The sequence below is a fragment of the Neomonachus schauinslandi genome, chromosome 5, assembly GCF_002201575.2.
Source record: "Neomonachus schauinslandi chromosome 5, ASM220157v2, whole genome shotgun sequence".
Lineage (NCBI taxonomy): Eukaryota > Metazoa > Chordata > Mammalia > Carnivora > Phocidae > Neomonachus > Neomonachus schauinslandi.
This window is the reverse complement of record NC_058407.1, coordinates 50,623,317-50,644,253: the sequence shown is the minus strand read 5'-3', so window position 1 is coordinate 50,644,253 and position 20,937 is coordinate 50,623,317. Positions and strand designations below refer to the sequence as shown.

The 20,937-nt window shown below is 37.8% G+C and overlaps 1 protein-coding gene across 2 annotated transcripts in view; it reads left to right on the top strand.

The window, feature by feature from the left end:
- The window catches only part of MSRB3 (methionine sulfoxide reductase B3), a 168,279-nt gene that overhangs the window by 68,379 nt on the left and 78,963 nt on the right, over window positions 1-20,937 (top strand). For both annotated transcript variants that reach the window (XM_021678683.2, XM_021678684.2), the window contains one exon: window positions 14,546-14,574. In XM_021678683.2, the coding sequence (XP_021534358.1) occupies window positions 14,546-14,574 (29 nt within the window). The remainder of the gene's footprint in view (window positions 1-14,545; window positions 14,575-20,937) is intronic.

The following is a 20,937-nucleotide window of genomic DNA, read 5'->3' as shown; positions in this document are numbered from 1 at the left end:
TGTTAAATATTCACTTTTTTTGGATTATCTAGATTGTTTTGCCTGTGTTCAAGTGTTAAAGTGTGCTTGCTTGCTGTGGAGTAGGAGTTCAGCACTTGGCAGCTCTGGTTAGCCTCTCTGTTGCTTCTACCATTCGAACGTCTTACTGCGTCACACCACCAGCAAGTAGACAAAAGAGAGTCCACTCAAGTCAAAGCAGATATGGATTTGTTATATCATTACTATATTTGATAATCATGAATAGCTGGGTATAACCCATGAATCCTTCTGCTATTTATATATTATCTCTGTTAATCTTGCATTGTGCTCAGAACAAACTACACTTGTTTATTTGTGCCTTGATTTGTTTTTCAGTGGTCATCCTGGTGGCAGTTTTTCTGCTCTGAGGAAAGTTGGCTTTATGTTGCTGGAGATTTGCACATTTTACTTCTATGTAGTCACTTAAGCATATAGTGTTAATGGCAGTTGCATGACTCATAGTCCGCATAAGCATAAATTAACTGCAGTACCTCTGTGGTACTCTTTGAGATTGCTCTGGAAGACCACCCAGAAGTGGAGTTTACAGAAATTGCAAAGGCCCATTGAACTTAAGAAACCGAGCAGCACTGACCAAATTACACCTGCCTCCTCCAGTATGAACCAGCTACCGATTTGCTTCTGATTGAGGTTCAAACTGTTGATCTTGAACTATGAAGGGCTTTATGGGCTGAATTATGGCTACTTTAAACAAGACTTCTTCCTTCAAATCAAGTGCTTTGCACATAGCGAGCACTCCATAAATGCTTTTGACTCTGACTTAATGAAAGTTCACATCTTCTAGTGAACTTCTTTTCATGGTCTCCCCCTTTGTGGGAAGGTTTTTTGATATTGAATGTTTGTCGTTCATATTATTTTTACTTGGGGGTGTAATGGAGTGTAAACTTACTGAATTACATATGACACATCAATTTAGTGATGAATCTTTTGAGATGATTTGCTGGCACAGTCTGAGTAATTCAGATAATCTAAGGTTTTTTTTTTATCATTTGATTCATGTGAGCAGAGACAATAGCTGTAAAATCAGACATTTTTAGTAAGTTCACCAAGAAAGTGGCAGGTGTATGATTTTTTGCCTGGGGACACTGGGTCTTTTCTGACAGATTTTTCACTTGTTTGGTGATTAGTTCAGTGCTTCCCACAAAGATAACTTTTTAATGGTGATGTGTAGCAACTTGTGAATGTGGAAGTTATTACAAAGCAATGGGAAATTTTTTACTTCCTTGTTGGGCAAAGAGTTACTTTGGAAACTACTAATATAAACAAATTGAAATAATTAGAAATGTGAGATGCTTTGTTATTTTAAATAGGAGACGTTTTCTTTGCTTTAAAGGAATGCCATCCAGGTCAGTGGTTCGTAGGATCATCTGGATCATCTAGAGAACTTAAAAATAGAGATTTCCAAACTCTTTAATCTGTGCTTTTTAAATGCTTGATGTAGTTCCTATAATCATACGTCTTCCAGAATCATTGATTTGTGTCCAGGGAACCAATGATTTAGTACTTATTTTTATTTCAAAGTTAGGTCAAGAAACATTTTATACCATCTCTTTCAAGGCAGTTATATACTTTTCTATTAGAAAGTAGGCGTTTAATATCTTTATGATTTAAAAAAAAATTATAGTAATCTGAGATCCTGTGAGGAACCATACAGCTTGAAGCTTTATTGATCCTACCAAGTCACAAGAATAAATCAGAAATTAGCAACAAATAGAGGTGGCAAATGATTCAGAATCAACCTCCTCTTCTCTTGTTTCCCCCAAATACTAAATAAAGGTACTATTCATTATCTACCTAGTTACTTGAGCAAAAATTCCAAGAGTCATCCTTGATTATTCTCTTTCCCTCACATTCCATATCTAATCTACCAACACATTTTGCACTGTGCACTTTCAAAATATATTCTGAATCTGAGTCCTCATTATATCCACTGCTTCATTATCTTTATCATCTTTCACCTGAACTACTATGATGATCTTTCTGCTTTGGCTTTTTTTTTTCTTAATAGATTTTATTTTTTGAACAGTTTTAGATTTGCAGAAAAATTGAAGAGATTGTACAGAAAGATCTCATATACTCTCTTACCCGTTTCTCCTATTATTAATATCTTACATTTGTAGAGTGTATTTGTTACAGTTTATGAACTAATATTGATATATTTTTATTAAGTAAAGTCCATACTTTATTCAGATTTCCTTAGGTTTTTTTTTTTTTTTGAAGATCTATTTATTTATTTGAGAGAGAGAGAGAGCGTGTGCGAGTGAGTGCGGGCAGGGGGAGAGCAGAGGGAGAGGGAGAATCTCAAGCAGACTCTCCACTGAGCACGGAGCCCCCACATGGGGCTTGATCTCACCACCCTGAGATCATGACCTGAGCCAAAATCAAGAGTCAGATGCTTAACTGACTGAGCCACCAGTGCCCCCAGATTTCCTTAGTTTTTACCTAAAGTCCATTGTCTGTTCCAGGATCTTATCCAGGGTACTACATTACATTTAGTTATTACATTTAGTTTCTCTTGACTGTGACAGTTTCTCAGACTTTCCTTATTTTTGATGACCTTTAAAGTTTTGAGGAATATTGGTCAGGTATTTTGTAGGATGCTCCTCTATTGGGATTTGTCTGATGTTTTTCTCATGATTAGACTGAGGATGTGGGTTTTGGGGTGGAAGATCACAGAGATAAAGTGCCATTTTAATCACATCATATCGAGGGTACATACTATCAACATGACATCACTTTTAATATTGACCTTGGTCACATGGCTGAGGTAGTGTTTATTAGGTTTCCCCACTGCAAAGTTACTCAGTTTTCCCCTTTCCATACTGTGCTCTTTGGAAGGAAGTCACGATGCACAGCCCACACTTAAGGACTGGGGAGTTTTTTCCTCATCTTGAGGGCAGAGTAGCTATATAAATTATTTGGAATTCTTCTGCAAAGGGAAATGTGTGTCTTTTTTCTCATTTATTTAATTAATCATTTACTTATATCGATATGGACTCATGGATATTTAGTTTATACCTTGGGTTATAATCCAATACTACTCTATTTATTTTGTTGTTCATATTGTTCCAGCTTTGGCTATTGGGAACTCTTTCCGTTGGTTCTTGTGTCCCTTTGAGATATCCCTATCGATGTGGGGTTTTTGTTTGTTTGTTTTTGAGCCCTTCTTTGCTTTCTAGCACTACTTGATAATCCAGGTTTATCTTGTGTATTTACTGCCCCAGTTCGAGAATCAGCCATTTCTCCAAGAAGCCCTGGTTCCTTGTATTAGAGAATGGTATTAAAAACCAAGATCTGGGGGCACCTGGGTGGCTCAGTTGGTTAAGCGTCCCGACTTTTGATTTCGGCTCAGGTAGTGATCTCAGGGTCCTGGGATTGAGTTCTGCATTCGGCTCCGTGCTTAGCATGGAGTCTGCTTATCCCTCTCCCTCTGCTCCTCAATGCCCCCGCCCCACCTCAAATAAATAAATAAATAAATAAATAAATAAATAAATAAATAAATAAATAAAGTCTTAACAAACAAGCAAACACAAAAACCAAGATCGGGGTGCCAGATGGGCTCTCTGTTTTGGTTGTCATTCCATTGTAGTTCATTTTTCACATGGCAGAATGAGAATTTAAATAATTTAAGTCAGATTATAATTTGCTTTTTAAAAACTGTGATGATTTATCTTTGAAAATCACAACTCCTTATAAAGGCTTTTAAAGTTGAGATCTGGGGATGCCTGGGTAGCTCAGTTGATTGAGTCCAGCTCTTGGTTTCAGCTCAGGTCATGATCTCAGGGTTGTGAGATTGAGCCCTGTGTGGGGTTCTGGCTCAGCGGGGAGTCTGCTTGAGATTCTCTCTCTCCTTCTGTCCCTCCCCTCCCCTCAAGTGCTCTCGCGCTTTCTTCTCTCTCTCAAATAAATAAATAAATCTTAAAAAAAAATAACTGTGTAGAGGAGCAGATATTATCTTTGCTTTGCAAATGAAAAACACAACTGATTTTTAAAGATCTAAATCACTTTTTTAGTGCTTTGTAGAAATAGGAGTACACACACTTAACACTGACAATTAGATCTTTTCTCCATGGTCTCTTTATTCTTAATTTATGGTTTTCTCTTCCTAATTTTGCGTTGCTTCTTCTGTTTGTGTATAGTGATATCTAGGAAATGAAGAGCTTTGTATAAACATATTCTCTAGACAACTCAAACATGTATTTTAGCCCTAAAATTATTAACTAATGATTTAAAAAATAAAATCCTGTCTAAATAATATACTTCTGTGTCTTACTAAGTAGCATAATTAAATGATTAATTTCATGACTTGTAGCTATCATTATTAATATTACATGTTATACTTAACATAGTTATTAAATTGTGTTACAAAACAATGGTGCAATGAGGCCCTAATGAGGTACTTAAGGTTCTGTAAAGTGTGGAGGGTGATATTCTTTTACCTTTCCATCTCGCATTGACATCTTCAGAGGCTACTGAGGTGTGTGGAGTCTGCCTCTATACTCATCAACTCTGGATTGCCCTTGTTTGAGTTTCTTTTGTTGATTCCTTAAAATTTTAGGACCTGCCATTTATTGTGTGTAGCACTAAGCTGCTAGGCACAACTTGTATTGTTCTACTTCTGATTACAACCTAGAGTAGAAATGAAAATTTCCAGGGAAAATAAGAAAACAAATATTATGTGTAAAACTGATGTAGGGCAATAAATTTTACCACCTCCCAAGTCTGCCTCATCCCCCAGAGAGCACATGCCAACTATGTACACAACACCAATGTTAAAGAACCAGGCAAAACCACTGGAAACATTCTCCCACAGCGGTATGACGAGACAGAGAGCCCATTGATCAGAGTCTTATGTGTGCCTACTGGTGGTCTCTGGTAATTTGCAGGAACAGCTGCCCTGTGGTCAAGATGCAGGTAAAGCACTTTGGCCGAATCTGGTTAAAAATAATGAGGGAGAATAGAGAAATCAAAACTATATTGTACCTAAAATGGGCGTAGTGTATAAGAGCTGTAGACATTTTTATTTCCAGCTAATTTCTGGGTTTTTGGCTTTTATTGGAGGTTTGCGTTTGCTAAATATCTGGCTGAAGAAGAAATGAAGTGTGGTGGTTTGTGAGGGCTTCCATAACAAAGTGCCACAAACTGGGAGGCTTAAACAACAGAAATGTACTGTGTCACAGCTCTGGAGCCTGGAAGTCCCAGATCAAGATGTCAGCAGGGTTGGTTTCTTCTGAGGTCTCTCTTCTTAGCTTGTGGGTGACTGTCTTCTCTCCGTGTCTTCACGTGGTCTTCCTTCCTGGTGCGTCTATGTCCTGATTTCCTTTTCTCATAAGGACACCAGTCACGTCGGATTAGGGTCCACTTGAATGACTTCATTTTAACTTAATTACCTCTTTAAAAACCCTATTTTCAAATACAGTCACAGTACTAGGGGTCAGAACTTCAAAACAAGAAATTTTGGGAGGACACATTTCCACTTATAATATGAAGAAGGTGTCCTCTATTAACACTGTTTCTTTAGTGCTTTGAATTTATTTTCAACAGCTAAAGTATCTTTAGTTTAGAGGTTTTATTCTCCCTCGAGATATAAATATACACAAGACACAATTAAATTATTTTAAAGGAAACGTATGATTAAGTGCTGTAAATTATACAGACGGGAAATGATACTGGAATTTTAAGAAGGCAGTTATCAATCTGGCCTTGGGAACAATTATGGAACCTGGGAGCCAAAAATGGCCTTAAGAATTGTCTGTTTTTTCAGTCTTACTCGTCTATAGGTTTGAGTTGTACAGATGCAAATTTTTATCACCTCACACTCACTTTTCCTCTGTTCTCTCCTTTTCCCTTCTCCTTTTCTTTATTCTTGGGAACTACAGAAAAATTTAGACAGCTTACCTCTCCATGGAATAGTTTCTGTGGAGCAACACTGATTTATTTCAAATGCTTCATTTTACTAATGAGGAAAATGGGGCTCACAAGTTAAATGACTTGTCCTGGTTTCTGAACTTGATTCCAGGTCTCTTGATTCTTACTGCTATATGCTGTTGAGTGCATTGTGCAACTATTTTGTTTTTTTATTTTATATTTTTTGAAGATCTTACTTATTTAGTTGAGAGAGGGGGAGAACACAGAGGGAAAGGATGAGGGAGAAGCAGGCTACCCACTGAGCAGGGAGCCCGATGCGGGACTCGATCCCGGGACCCTGAGATCATAACCTGAGCCGAAGGCAGACACTTAACTGACTGAGCCACCCAGGCACTCTGAATTGTGCAACTATTTTATTTTATTTTATTTTTTAAAGATTTTATGTATTTATTCATGAGAGACAGAGAGAGAGAGAGGCAGAGGGAGAAGCAGGCTCCCAAGGAGCAGGGAGCCCGATGCGGGACTCGATCCCAGGACCCTGGGATCATGACCTGAGCCGAAGGCAGACGCTTAACCATCTGAGCCACCCAGGCGCCCATGTGCAACTATTTTAATAAGAGAATGTTTCATTTGTGTTTTAAGGACAAATAAGATTTCTTGTCTATGTTGTGTAAACAGATCATTTATATTATTTTGCATTAGCCTTCTCATATATTTCCAGTTTCTTCAGTTATTTTTATTGCTATTCTCTTATTGTTTGCTACATCATTTTGGCACTCATATTAAAATCATACCCCAACTAAGATCACAAGCAGAGTAATACATTCTGTTTATATATATGTATATATATTTAGCCAAAATATTGCGAGTTGTACTTGTAGCCTACTAGGTCAACTTTAGTTAGTATCTTTGCTTAGATAAAAACCTACCGTTTACTCACCTTATAATACATGCCAGAGCCTGACCTAGGAACTTCATAGTATTATACACAGAAATTATAAAAGGCAAATATATTCCTTCCATCCTATAAAGAGCGAAACCAAGACTTAGAGTGGTAATTACCTTCTCCAAAGTCACATAGGGTAGCAAGTGGTAGACCTGAGCCGGGCTCTGGTCTGTCTGTCTCCACTGGCTGGCTTTTCCACGACTATCTCCTCAATATTAAGTGATTCATAGACTCTACCACTCTGCTACATAAAGTCTCCCACAAACATATCAGGGTGGCAGGGATCCCAGTGACAGGGACACGGCCTGGTTACAAGGAAAACACAAAAACCAAACAATACCGGGCTCATGTGGGGCATCTTCAAGCAAGTTTCCTCAGGTTTGCTGCTCTTTGGCTGACTATTTTGATTTCTAAATTTATGGGTTTGGTATTTTTGCCAGGTTTTTTTTTTTTTAAATTGAGCATGCAGTTAATGGACACCTTTTATTTGTACACTTTTCTCAGTTTTTAGTTGTGGTAGTTGATGTGTCTTTCAACGTTTATTTTTTTCCCTGTGTATTTTTCTGTCTTTTGTATTTATAGCATCATCATCATCAAAATATAACACAGAGGCCTGAATTTTAAACACAATACAAGTAGATACCTCATAACCTAGTACTGCTTTGGTTATAATATCAGAATATTTTGGGTTTAAAGTAACAGAAATACCCCAGTAAAAGTGGCTTAACAATGACAGACTTGACTACCTCAACAGGAGCGCTAGAGAAAGGCCGTTCTGGAACTGGAACGGTATTCCCTTCAATGTTACAAGATTGCTGTAGCAGTTCTAAGGGTCATATCCTTGAATAATAACCTCAAAGGCAGGAAACAGGGAGAGAGAGAGAAAGTAGGAAAAGGGCCTTCTCCCTAAATCACCCCTGTCCTTTTCATGGAGAAAAACCTTTCCAAGAAGTGTCCCAGCAGACCTCCTGGTACCGCTCACTGCTTGGAACCAGGTTACCCGCCTGTCCGGGAACCAGCCACTGACGAAGGACAGGGGGACTGCCACAGCTGGTGGGGCCTGGTAATGATTCATTCCTGGTGGGGGGGACACATGAGCACCCTTCCAGAGCTGGAATTCTGTCTTTGGGGAAAAGGAAGACTGGCTGTTAGATAGGCAACCAACAGTGTCTGCCACAATTGTTGAACTCTTTTAGTATGGTCAAATAACCACATGAACAGATGTAGGATTACAAGTCTGGCGAGTGCCAAGAAGGAGCAACTGGTGCTCTATGAGTATAAACTCAAGGGATTTGATTTAAGGTCATCTGGCCACTCCTTTTTATTTTATTTTATTTTTTAAGATTTTATTTATTTATTTGAGAGAGCGAGAATGAGAGAGAGAGAGAGAGCACATGAGAGGGGGGAGGGTCAGAGGGAGAAGCAGACTCCCTGCCGAGCAGGGAGCCCGATGCGGGACTCGATCCTGGGACTCCAGGATCATGACCTGAGCCGAAGGCAGTCGCTTAACCAACTGAGCCACCCAGGCGCCCCTGGCCACTCCTTTTTAATGCACTGATGATGAAGCTAATATGTGGAGAGAGTTTTAGAAGTTAAGTAGGCAAAGGGGTTAAGGGATACTAGAATGAGGTGGCGGGGGGGTGGCGCTTTCCAAGCAGAGGAAGCATGTTGTATTTATGGAGCCAGGAGAAGGCACACAGATACTCACCACTATTATTACTAGCCTCTGGTTTGATGAAGGCCTGTGGGTTACCTTTAGAGTAAGAAGAAATTCTTAGGCTTGTAAGTAGGTTCCTGAAATATTGAGACTTCTGAAGATTTTCTTTGCTTTAAGGGGACAACAGAAGAGGTTATTTGACCTGGACTGTTCTAGAAAATCCTGGGTATGGAGTTGTCATATATAAACCTTATAGGCAGAAATCAGTCTGTTACTCCTTCTTCCCTCTAATAATTTCTGCGGCTAGAATCTTAGGTTGACATCAATTAAAAACACTAAGAATGGCACCCTCACCCTTCCACAGGTTACCTAAAACCTTTTGGCACACTGACTCCATCAACTCCATGTAGCTCACACTTACATGGTTCTCATTAAAAAGTTTTTAATTCAGTTGAACATTAAGCAAAAAGCAGTTTCTCTGACACTTTGAGGGTTCCACAAAGGAAACAATACAATTTTTTAAAATAATAAAATAAATAAAAACTTTTGACTTCAATACACAGAACTTTCCTGGACCCTGGGTTATTTCCTATAAATAGAGAATAGTAGTTTTTATAAACTATAAAACAGGGCTATAGAACTCTAACCAAAGACTAAAACCACCCTCTTTTGAAAATCTACAGTTCTGTTACCAAAAGAATGCATGCATTATATACTTTAATGATTGAAAAAAATAGTAGTGATACTTAAATTCTCCTCGCAACTACAAATTCATAGAAACTATTCAGGTTGAAAAATTTGGAGTTTTAGTTTAGGCCTTTTTTTAGTGTGGTATTATTGTTACAAGTGCTCCAAAGCAATAGTGGCTTAAATACAGTAATAAGATTGGTAATGGTGCGACTATCGTGTATGTACCTTCAGCACAAGGGCTGGTGAAAGGCTGATACTCTGAGATCAGCTTCTCTCTCATGATCTAAGAATGGCTGCTTCAGCTCCTGGAATCACATCTACATTCCAGCCAGTGGGAAGAAGAGAGGGATGCAGCTCCGTGGAAGGGCATGATGCAGATGCTATACACGTCACTTCTGCTTGCATCCTTTTGGCAAGAACTTAGTTACATGCTCACAACTAGCTACAAGAGAGGTAGGAAATATTGCGGAAAAATTGTCTTAGGCAGGCAGCCCACGTGCCTATCGAAATCTCAGAGAGCCTATTTCTAAAATAAAAAAGTGGAGAATGGATATTGGAAGACCGTAGCAGTGTGTGCTATATTCGCCATCTTTTGGCAATTGCCAAAGGAACGAGTTGTGTAGCTTTAAGCTTAGATGTGAGTATGTAATCAAGGGGTTAAATGAATGTCTGTGCAGACACAATTCTATTTATGCATCTTACACTCCACATAACCTTGCTTCATTCATTTTTATATTCCTGCCATCTAGCTTAATATACAACTGAAAATAAGCACATCATACATGGTTTGGAATGAATGAAGGGACATCCCTTTTTGCCTTTCTAGTATAATCTGTATTATGTGTGAATTTTCTTTCGCACTTGCCATTTGTTTGTTCCTATCTATACTTTACTTACTTTTTAAAAGAGGATTTAGAAGTAGAGATGATCACAGTCCATAGTACAATAGAGACATGCTTTGTGTCTTGTGTGTGTATGTGTGTGTGTAAGATCTGAGAAATCTGAATTAACTTCTACCACAGGACCAACTTTCCTTAACCCCCAAAGTATTAACCCTACTATTAAGTCTTAATTATTAATAGAGTAGTTGTGTGTGTTTTGAAGGTTCAGGACTGTGTCCGAGAATTATAAAAACATTCTTGTTTTTCAGCTGATACCTGATGTCATTAATTAGTTTGTGAAGACGTTTTCTCTGAACTTTATGCGTGTATTTTACATATTGACCAGCTATCTCTGGAGAAGATAAGATGGCCTGAGGAACGAGAGTTTTTTGATACAATTTTTCACATCTCAGAAAGAGGCATTTTATTGAGTTTTTGGCCACTGTACCTATTTTTTTAGCCTTCTGTTAACCTCCAGATTCATTTGTTCATGTGTTAATTCCTACTACACGTTTTTAATAACTCTTAAATGCCGCATGCTGCAGTAAGTGCTGGGAATATGAAGATGGACCAGACCCAGCCTGCATCCCTCTGACACACAGCGTGGGGGTCTCTGTGCCAGGCCCCACACCGTGCAGTAACTGAGGGGCAAGCAAGGAGCTCTGGGAGGCAAGGTGGGGGCAGGCAGAGTGCTGATGGAGTTGAGGTGAGTCTTCGTAGTTGAATAAGAGCTTGTCAGTGATGAGCTGGGGGGGAGGGCATCGGAGGCTGAGGGCACTGGATGCAGGCTAATAATATGGCAACAGTTTCATTTGGTGAGAGTGAGGGATACAGTGTGGGTTAGAGTTGGAGTGGGAGGCCTGGGACCAGGGCCCCTCAGACACCATGCAGAGGAGTGTGAACTTGATATCCCTCAATCAGTAGCTTTGAAACTTTTTGTCTGTGACCCATAGTAAGACATACCTTTTTACATGATGATTTATTACGAGGCCTGGTCCTATCACTTGCGGGGCCTGGGTAAGAGGACAAATGGGGATACAAGATAGCTAATTATTTAAGAAGTTATAAGTCAAGGCAATAAACTATTACAAAAGGATATACCAATCTACCTTGACAAATGTACCTTATAACAAAAACAGTGAAAATTGTGTGCAAAACCACTGATACCAAATAACTGAGAAGAGTGCAAATTTAAAGTTAATTTAGACTTCCACCAAAAGACTGTCATTCATCCTGGGGAAACTCAGGGACGATGGCAACCAGGCCAAGTAGAGGAGAGGAGGAAAAGGTCCCCTCAGCCGTCTCTTCTGATGGCTGTGGCATCTGTCCTTTGTTTTCTTCTCTATGGCGGGGGGGAGGAGCTCTTCTATCTGTCCTATCATTGCCCCTTTCCTATACGTACCAGCCAGGCACCTGAGTTCCAAGGGCCATCTAGACTGTGCCAGTCTGGTCTAAGGGGCAGCCTCTGGCCCCTTGGTGCTCCAGCTTCCTACTCTCGCGGAAGGGTTTGAATTAAGAATTCTCTGAGCAGAAATGGGGAAGAGTAGGGAAAGCATGTTCCTCTGTCCTCTTTGCTCGCCCATCCTTCTGTCCTCAGGTCCAGTCTCCCTCCTTCCAGCAACAGCTTTTGACCACCCCTTGGGCTGGAGGTACACACACACTAGTCGCACAACCTGACTTAAAGAAAGGGCTTTAGTCCCTAGGCTGAGGAAGCCAGCTCAGGGCCATTTGGGTGGAGAATGCTGGGGACCCTGGTACTTGGAGCTTCAGATAGAAGGGACTCCTTACCTGGTGGGGAGGAGGACACAGCCAGAGGAAGGCCAGAGCAGAGGTTTTTTTGCTCACTTGTAAGGGTGGTACTGCACAACACACATGTGCGATCATGCACACACACAAATGCACATACGTGTAACTAAAAGTTGCACAGAATTGCACATACTCTCACTATGTGAAGCGCATTTGTCTTCTTTTTTATTCTATTTCAGTTTATTATTTATTTACTTATTATTTATTTATTTTTAACGATCTTATTTATTTATTTGACAGAGAGAGAGAGAGAACAAGTAGGCAGAGCGGCAGGCAGAGGGAGAGGGAGAAGCAGGCTTCCCGCTGAGCAGGGAGCCTGATGCGGGACTCGATCCCAGGACTCTGGGATCAGGGCCTGAGCCGAAGGCAGACGCTGATGACTGAGCCACCCAGGTGCCCCTATTTCAGTCTTTTAAAAATACTAGTTGTAATCCACTAAATGAATTTTATAATCCATTATTGGGTCAATTTGTGACCCAAGTTTGGAAAGCTCTGCTCTAGTTTTTGAGGTGGTGGTGATGTGATCAGATTAGTGTTTTGGAAACTTCTGGCAGCTGATGGGATAATAGATTGGAAGGGAGGGTGGGATACTGGTTATGAGATTCTGAGCAAAAGATAGGCCCGAAGATGGTAAGAGTGAGAACAGAGAGGGGGGAAGGTAGTAGAATCAATAGGTCTTGGTGACTAATTTGATATTGGGGGTGCAGAAGAAAACTGGAACAATGTCATGATATCCAATTTCAATGCTATATTGCAGGGAGTTATATTTGAGGGAAAAGAAATTGAATTCAGCTTCGTACATATACCATTTGAAGCCCCAGGACAACCTTCAGGTAGTATTGCTCGTTCGTTGGAGAGAGGTTTAGTAAAGTTGGGACTGTAACAGGGCTTTTGGGTTTAGCGATAGGAAGCCACTGATAAACTTTAGCAAGGACACATTGTAGTGGCTCCAAGAGTGAATATATTGGGAGGTGAGGAGAAGAAGACATATGGTAGAGTTTCTCCATTCCATATACTTGATTGTAAGCGCAGGAAAGTAGGGCACCAATTTGAAGGAGGGCATTCATCTCATCCCCGAGCACTTCTCTGCAGAAGGGAGGAGGGACCTGCAGAAACCTGGGGATTGAAGATACAGCATAGAGGAGTCATTCACACAGTCTGGTTTCAGGCTGGATGAGAGAATGCCTTTTAGCGTAGAAGTGGAGGGAATCTTCGACAAAAGGAAGAACACCTCTTATGCAGGTGAGGAGACTGTGTGGAAGCAGATCCCCTGAACAGACAGTTGTGTTCAAGCACTGTGTCCGTGCTTGTGACCAGTGGGGAAGATAGGCAAGGAAACCAGCAGGGCATGGGGCAAGTGTCCTTTAGACTGGGGCTCAGGGAAACAAAGAAGAGGGCCTGCGGCAGGGCTTTCCAGAACAGAAGAGAGGACAAAAAGCAAAAATGGTCTGCACCTGAAATGGTAGTCAGGGATGGGTCAGAGAAGGATTGAGAGGACACTGTGGTTAGCCAGGGCTTGGGGAAAATGCGCACCTGGCTTGCAGTGCTGGTTATTGATAACCATGGTTGTCATAATACTTTTTTTTTTTTTTTTACAATTATTGACTTAGTTTAAGTATCAGGTGAAACTTTACTTGAGAATACTTGAGAAAATGGGTCTTTGTGACAAAGGAAGCTGCTTCTTGCTTCTCCTTTCCCCCTCTCCCCTTTGATGACTTCTCTTGAAACTAATTTAGGTAAAGAAAGCCACTGCTTCCAAAAGTGCTTTGGTACCCTGGCATAATTTCAAAGAAATCTCCTTTCCCACTTAGTTAACTACATTTCCCCAGGAAAAAAAAAAAAGTCTTCTCTGTCAATGTAACATCCCTTAACAGGACTCCTGCTGGTGGGTTCTTGTATCTTGCTGTGGCAGCTGTGAACATATATACTATTGATTGTTAATGTGTGATATAAATCCGACTGGAGCATGCCCACTAATTGGTTTGAGAGCTAGATATAGACAATGCTGTCTTATAGTAGCTTGTGTAGATAGGCCTAGTCATAGGGTTAATTCTGCTTGACAGCACACCAGCAGCATCTTGAGAGTAATTACCCAACAGAAGTTTTCCCACAGCCGAACTGAGAGCTTCAAAGGCTTCTGAATTTACAACCAGTATTAACCTATATCTGAAACATAACGTTCCCACAAGGGCTCAGATTCTTTTTTCCTCTTTCTTATTAAATGTATGGGGTTACTAGGTTCATTTACTTGGTGAAGAACTTAGTGAAAAATTACTTGGTGTTGAATAATTGAAAATCTTTAATAATAAGTAAAGAGGATAAATTTAAATTTGAGTTTTTTATTGCTTTATTATATTACGGAAACAAGTTAATCTGCCTTTTTTTGGTCCATAATTTATCCTCCTTCTCTCAAAACAAGTTAAAAAGTCACTATCTTTTTCTTACTGTGCTATCTCTACAGATAATATGCATGTTTCGGGGACCTAGGATAATGCATACATCTAAAATAGTTAAAATAGATTTGTGTTTACATTTAAAAAAGTGATTTTCCTTGTTGACCAATGTACTGAAATCTATAACCATTGTATCTCCTCCCACAGAGTAATAGTTGCTCTTTAATAAGCAATTTTTATATTGTAAAAAATTTCTTTCTCTTTTCAGGTCAGAAAGCAAGTTTGACTCCGGTTCAGGTATGTTTACATTAGTAATGTTATTCTGAGTATATTTTATTTACATTATTCTCTGAGGAATAACTCATCAGATCAAGAACCTTTTTGATTTTAAACAGACTAGGCAGCCTCTTTTCAAAACATGAACCCCACCTCAAAGCAGGGCTATTGGCTGCTTGGAATCATAACTTGAGATGTTCACTTTGGGATTCTTGAGAGTTCTGTAATAAGCGTTAAATGCCCTATATCTGCAGAGTTTCGTTTTAAATGCAGAAGTAAGGGTTGTACATACTTATTGCTCAAAATAGAATATTATTCTCTAAGTAGATAAAGCATCCTGAATAATTTGAAGATTATGTGCAAGTGACTTGTCATCAAATGTGGGTAATAAATACATTTAATCCTGCAAACTATAGTTTATGTGCTGCTGAAGGGAGCACTAATCCAAAAAACTATAAAGAGTTTTAGCCAATAGAAGTATAAATTTGTCTATGATTCGTTAGTTTTTTAAAAATTTGTTTATTTGGGGGTGTAATGGAAAACTAAGGTCACCTTAAGCCATTATTTTGTATCTATCAAGACAGAATTTACATTTTCAGAAACAGTGGCATATCAACCTCATTAGATGTCTTCTTTTCATTAAGCATGAATGTAGCCATATAATCCTTAGGTTAGACTGTGTCCTTATGTCATTTGCTGAGATTTATGTGCTCCAGAGTCTAATGGTGTTTATAATTAAAGCACAAAAAATTGTCTCATATTCATACAAAGGAATTATGCCCTTTAGTGAACTGTTAATAGGTAAATAAACATTGATTTTCAATTCCAGGAGAAAATAATTTAACAAAGAAACATATAATTTATTGAATTTAAAAGTAACATTCTTACTCTGGTTTGAGTTCCAATATGTTTTAACTTAAAAAAAGTTTTTGTTTATTATGTTCACAAAGGAACTAAGGACTATATATATATCTATATATCTTCTTTTTTGTCGTGATGTTAAGGAGCTAATGTGCTTTTCTTCTTTAAAAGCTTCATCTTTCTTTCATTGTATACCTTTATGAATGTCTCCAACTTGGTGAGACTCTTTAAATATGAAGTCTGTACATTTGAGTTAACAGTTTCACCTAATTCGATAATCATAATTCTAGACATCTGTCCATGCTGTGTGCTCTTGGGTTTCTGAATCACATCTGACAGTGAAAGCATAAGATACACATTTCTGGTTTACAATATTGACTAAATGGAGACTAAAGGCATAGTGGTATTATATCGATGATTTGACTTTTTATTGATTCATAGGAGGTGACTCAAAATAAGGTGAAAAGTCTTTGTCATTTTTTAAATATTAAAATCTTTAAGTAGAATAAAAAATAAATGGAGAAAATTGATGGAATATGAATTTTTACATAAAAGTTGGGTGTCTTTTTATATCATTGCCAGTAAGTCACCAAATATTTATTAAGAGCCTACTTTGTTATGATCTGATTTAATTCCCTAAACATCAGGTCAGAAACTGGTTTTAGGGTAAAGGATTTGGAACGTAGCTCTTAAAAATGAAAAAGTCCACCAGGTTCATTTTGAAGGTAAAACCTGGAAATAGTGTACAAAATTGAAATATTAGGCAGCTATTGTCAAAGTCAGAAAATTTATGTTGAATTTTCAAATCCAAATTGAAGCGTGCTGCTAAATTCTTGTAGTGATAGTTATAACATCTGTACAGGCACACATCTTTCACTCTGGTGACCAAAGATTTTGCTCCTGATTCTTATTTTTTCCAAGTCCTAATTTAAAAAAAAAAAATGTTTATGATGGACAACATCTGCATATCTTTGAAAACTACAAAGTTCTGTACTCTGAAAAATCATACGGGGAATACTGATTAAAAGTTTATTTATTCTTTTAATTTTGAAATTAAATATGTTGTGGAAAGAATTCAGATGGTTTCAAATTAAGAAACAGGTAATTATGTTTTCTTATAAGCTCTTTTAGCTTAGTATCGGATGAGGGAATCATGACAAAGGAAGCTAGAACTGTGTTCTTTGGCATGCTCTATCATGCAAATTTTGGTTAGAAATAAGATGGCATATTGGAACAATTAAATGTATGACTTTAATAGATTCAGATTTTCTATTGTTCATCAAATACAAAAAGTAAACTAGCTCTGCTTAATGTTGTATACAGCTGTAACAGTGTTCCTGACAAAGTAAGATTTTTAAATGAAGGAAGATGCCAATCTTATTAAGAAAAAAAACACTTAAAAAATAAATAGTTTGGTTAATGACTAGCCATAAAGGAAAGGATTTCAAAATAAAATTTTACATATATATATATCTTCCCTCCCAAGTAAGGAACCCAGCTTATGCAGAGCTTACTGCACATTTGCAATTTGTGTAAATGGATTTCTTACTGTGGAGTGAGATTCACGAGGAAGGAAGGAAATTTTTCATTGTTAGCACATGGTGAAAAATGTCAGTCATTGAATACATACGCAAACAATCAACCTAGAGAGTGATTTATTTTTTTTTATCAAAATTGTATCAACTTTTTTTCTACAAAAGCAAATCCACAAACAGCTTGTGTTTTAAATTTCAAAAAATTTTATAATGAAATAGTTCAACTATATATAAAAATATAGTGTAGTATAATGAACACCCACATATCCATCATCTAGATTTTACAATTGTTAATAGTTTGCCATATTCGTTCCACTTTTCTTTTTTTGCTTGAAATATTTTAAAGTAAAATACATGCATTTCATGTCATTTTTAAAGCCTGAAGATTATAACTGCCTTGACTTAGTGAAAGAGATCAACTGTTTTTTTTGAGGTTTTCATTTGTCTCAGAAATTTGAGTCACATACAGATTCTTATGGAAAGGATCGTGGCATTACCATGTCCCCATTCAGTTAAAGAGACATCGAAAGTTTTATCTGTGGTGAAGGTTAAGAAAACCTTCAACCAGAAGGTAGTGGCACTGAATTAATTCTGATCCAAGAACCCCAGGAATGTTCTGTCCTCAAGATCAATTTGATTAACACTTTAGCTGCCATCTAGCTGTGTCCTCTGTGTCCTGAGGTATATGCTGATTAAACTCTTTGTAACTCAATCACCTCAAGTTTTTGGCTTTGATGATTGAGAGCAATCAACCTACCTTCTTTCTAAAGGAGTTTTAAGGTTTCCGTTTTAATACTTTTTCCCAGTTGATGTACTAATGTTGCTTGCCTGCAATCGTGTGTAGTTGGTGATTTTACTAATAGAGTAAAACAGACTTCCTTTTATGTTCAGAAGTAGCAAGAAGCTCTGCTCTTCTCCCCACCTCCCAAGAAGGGAAGTTAGTTGATGCTGGAAGAAGCAGAGCATTGAGTTTAATGTAGTGATTAAACATGAAAGCCATATATCAAATCTCAGGAGAAACATGCTCTTGAAAGAGGCAGGGAACTGTGGAGCGTATTGCATGATAGGCTATGTAAACAGAGCCTTGGAGGTCAGTGTGTGGATGCGAACCAATTAAATAAAGAAATTACTGTCTTTGCTTTCTATCATCTGGATGGGGAGGATCCCAAGTTAACATGCACAGGGTTGAATTGTAAACTTTGCTTGAATAAGTTATAGGCACCTCTGGAAACGTCATTAACTCTTTCAATTCACTACTACGTTCTTTTTCGTTTTTAAATTTAACCCAAAGAAGTTAAATCAAAAACAAAATGTTGCTCTCTTTGCCCTTCTGTACATGTCCATTGGCAAAGGTGCTGGTGATGAGTAGAACGGAAGAGAAAGCAGAAGATGAACCGCTGAGAAGAGCAGAGTTGACTGTGCAGTCAGATTTCAAGAACGTGCACAGTCTTAAAAACAACCCATTTGGAAGAGCAGAGCTCTTGCAGAATAACTGAAAAAAGATGTTTTCCTCTCCTCCTGAATACTGGGTATAAGGCAAAGCTGTAGTTGGAATTTACCAGTCACTACATGGCATCAGGATAGTGGTATTTCTGTTCTATTAACATAGAATAGTTTTTTGACCAAGAAGAACCTGAAGCCTATAAGTTAATAACTATATGTTAAGGACTGCCTGGAGTCCAATTCTATGGTCTTAACCTTCTCAGGCAATGTTTGGATGAGAAAAAGAAATGTCAGGTTAAAATGGTATAGTTTCATGGTCCATAAACATTCAAAACAAAGATTTTTTTTTTTTTCTTCTGTAGAGTCATGTTGGCTGAGAAAGTGAATAAGCTTATGTTTAGTGCTTGTTGATTCTGGGCTGCTTGGAATAGCTATACTAAGGAAATGGGCTCATAGAACACAGCAACTCAAAGGTATAAGATTTCATGAAAGCAAATTATGGAGGATTAAGAAACCTAATGAGCATGGTTTAGTGTGGAGAGTAGAGGAGGGAGCTCACTATTAAATAAAGCCCAAGAGTGTACAAGGTTAGGAGATCCTAAAAGACACGATAATAAAAGGCACAACAGAATATAATTATCCTGAAGGAAAAAAAAAAACAAAAAACCAACAAAAAACCTGAGGAACAAAAAGCAGCTAGAGTCGCTTTTAAGATCTGTATAAAAAGGCCTCTACACCGGGGTAAGGAAATCAAAGAATATAATCAGTTAAAGCTTGAGGCAAAAACATCAGGGCAATGAAAAATACAGTGGACTGTTAACGGTGGTCACTAAGTTGAAGGGAAATGAGGAATTTGAATATAGTAGAACTAGAGTTTTGAAAGCTTGAACAAATGAGACAGTCTGCCTAACATAGTAAGGTTTTCTCAAGAAATGTTAATAAAGGAAACATTTTCAGATCTTACCAATGTGGAGATTATGTTGGCAATATTTTTCAGCTGCTTCAAATCAATTTTGTCATTTTTAATTTCTTCTTTTTGAAGGGCTCGTAACAACAAAGAGCAAGGAAATAGAATATAAATCTCTAGATGAGTATTGAAATCTGTCTCTGAGCATCATTCATTAGTAGAAATAAGAAAAATGTTGTCTATTCATCTGTTCATTCATTCAACCTATGTTTATCAGGCATACTATATGCTGTACCTAGACGCTGAGGTTATAGCTGTGAACAGGGTGGATATAATTCATTCTCTCCTAAAATCTTATAGCTGGTTGGGCCATTATACAAATTCACATGGATTTTTTTGCATATTTGGCTGAGAAGGGCTAATAAGGTTAAATTTAGATCCAGATGGTGAATTGAAGAACTCGCGACATTTAAACATAAGCTAATATATTTTGGGTTTTGACAAATTTACCTTTCTTTACTTTATTCGAACCATATCACTTTGGTTTCCACTTTGACTTTTAAGAGACCGGCCTAATAATGCTACTGGTTAGTGTGTAGTTTTTCTCTAGCTTCTAATAAGGAGTGACATTTCACATTTGATTATCATTAAAAGAGATTAACTTACAGGAGAACAATGACAAATGTTAGCAAATATTGTTCTCTTCTTCACTTTTAATTTTTAATTTATTCTTTTACTGGATCCTAATCAAGTTCGGCCTGAAAATCAGGCAGCCTTCTTTATAACAATCTTATTGAATTGTGTAGAAGCAAGTAGAGGGGACAGAGCCTTTCATCTCCTTTTATAAACTGAACACCAGGAAGCAGCAAGGCATAGCAGTGAAGTGCAGAGGTTTGGGATCAGATGGATCTAGATGAAGACTCCTTATTTCTAATAATTTTCTATTGGTTTTCTTGGATTTCATGTATACCATTATGTTACATACTTGAATTTTGTTTTTCTTTTCTTCTTATTTAGAATTAGAGCATTTAAAGCTATGAATTTCCTTCAAAAAGCTTTAGCTTTTTTTATTTTTTAATTTTTAAATTTTTTTATTATGTTCAGTTAGCCAGCGCTTAGTACATCATAAGTTTTTGTTGTAGTGTTCAATGATTCATTAGTTGCGTATAACACCCAGTGCTTTTTAGCTTTTTTTACGTTGTATTTTAAATAGTTGCAGTTTGGGCTTTCTTTTGGACACAATGATTACTTGGGAAAATGTTTTACATTTCCATATGTTCCACTTTCTATTTTTGTTTGTAATTTTCAGTTTCATTGCTTGGTGGCCAAAGACTGTAGCCTTACTATTTTTTAGTAGTACGTCTATTATCCAATACTTATTAAAGGTGTAATTTTTGGCCTGAGATATGTTTAATTTTTGTAACTCTTCTGTGGGTGATTAAAAAACTATATTCTCTGAAATGTAAAGGGTTTGGTACATAGTTATTAGATCAGTCTGAGTCATGATTTATATCATTATTTATTTAGTTTTTATTTTATCTGACAAGGACTTTGAGAGGAGGGAATTCTACCTCTTTAGATATCACTACCCCTGTGTTGTCAGCTTCTGGTCCTCTATGTTTTCCGGCACCAGCCATC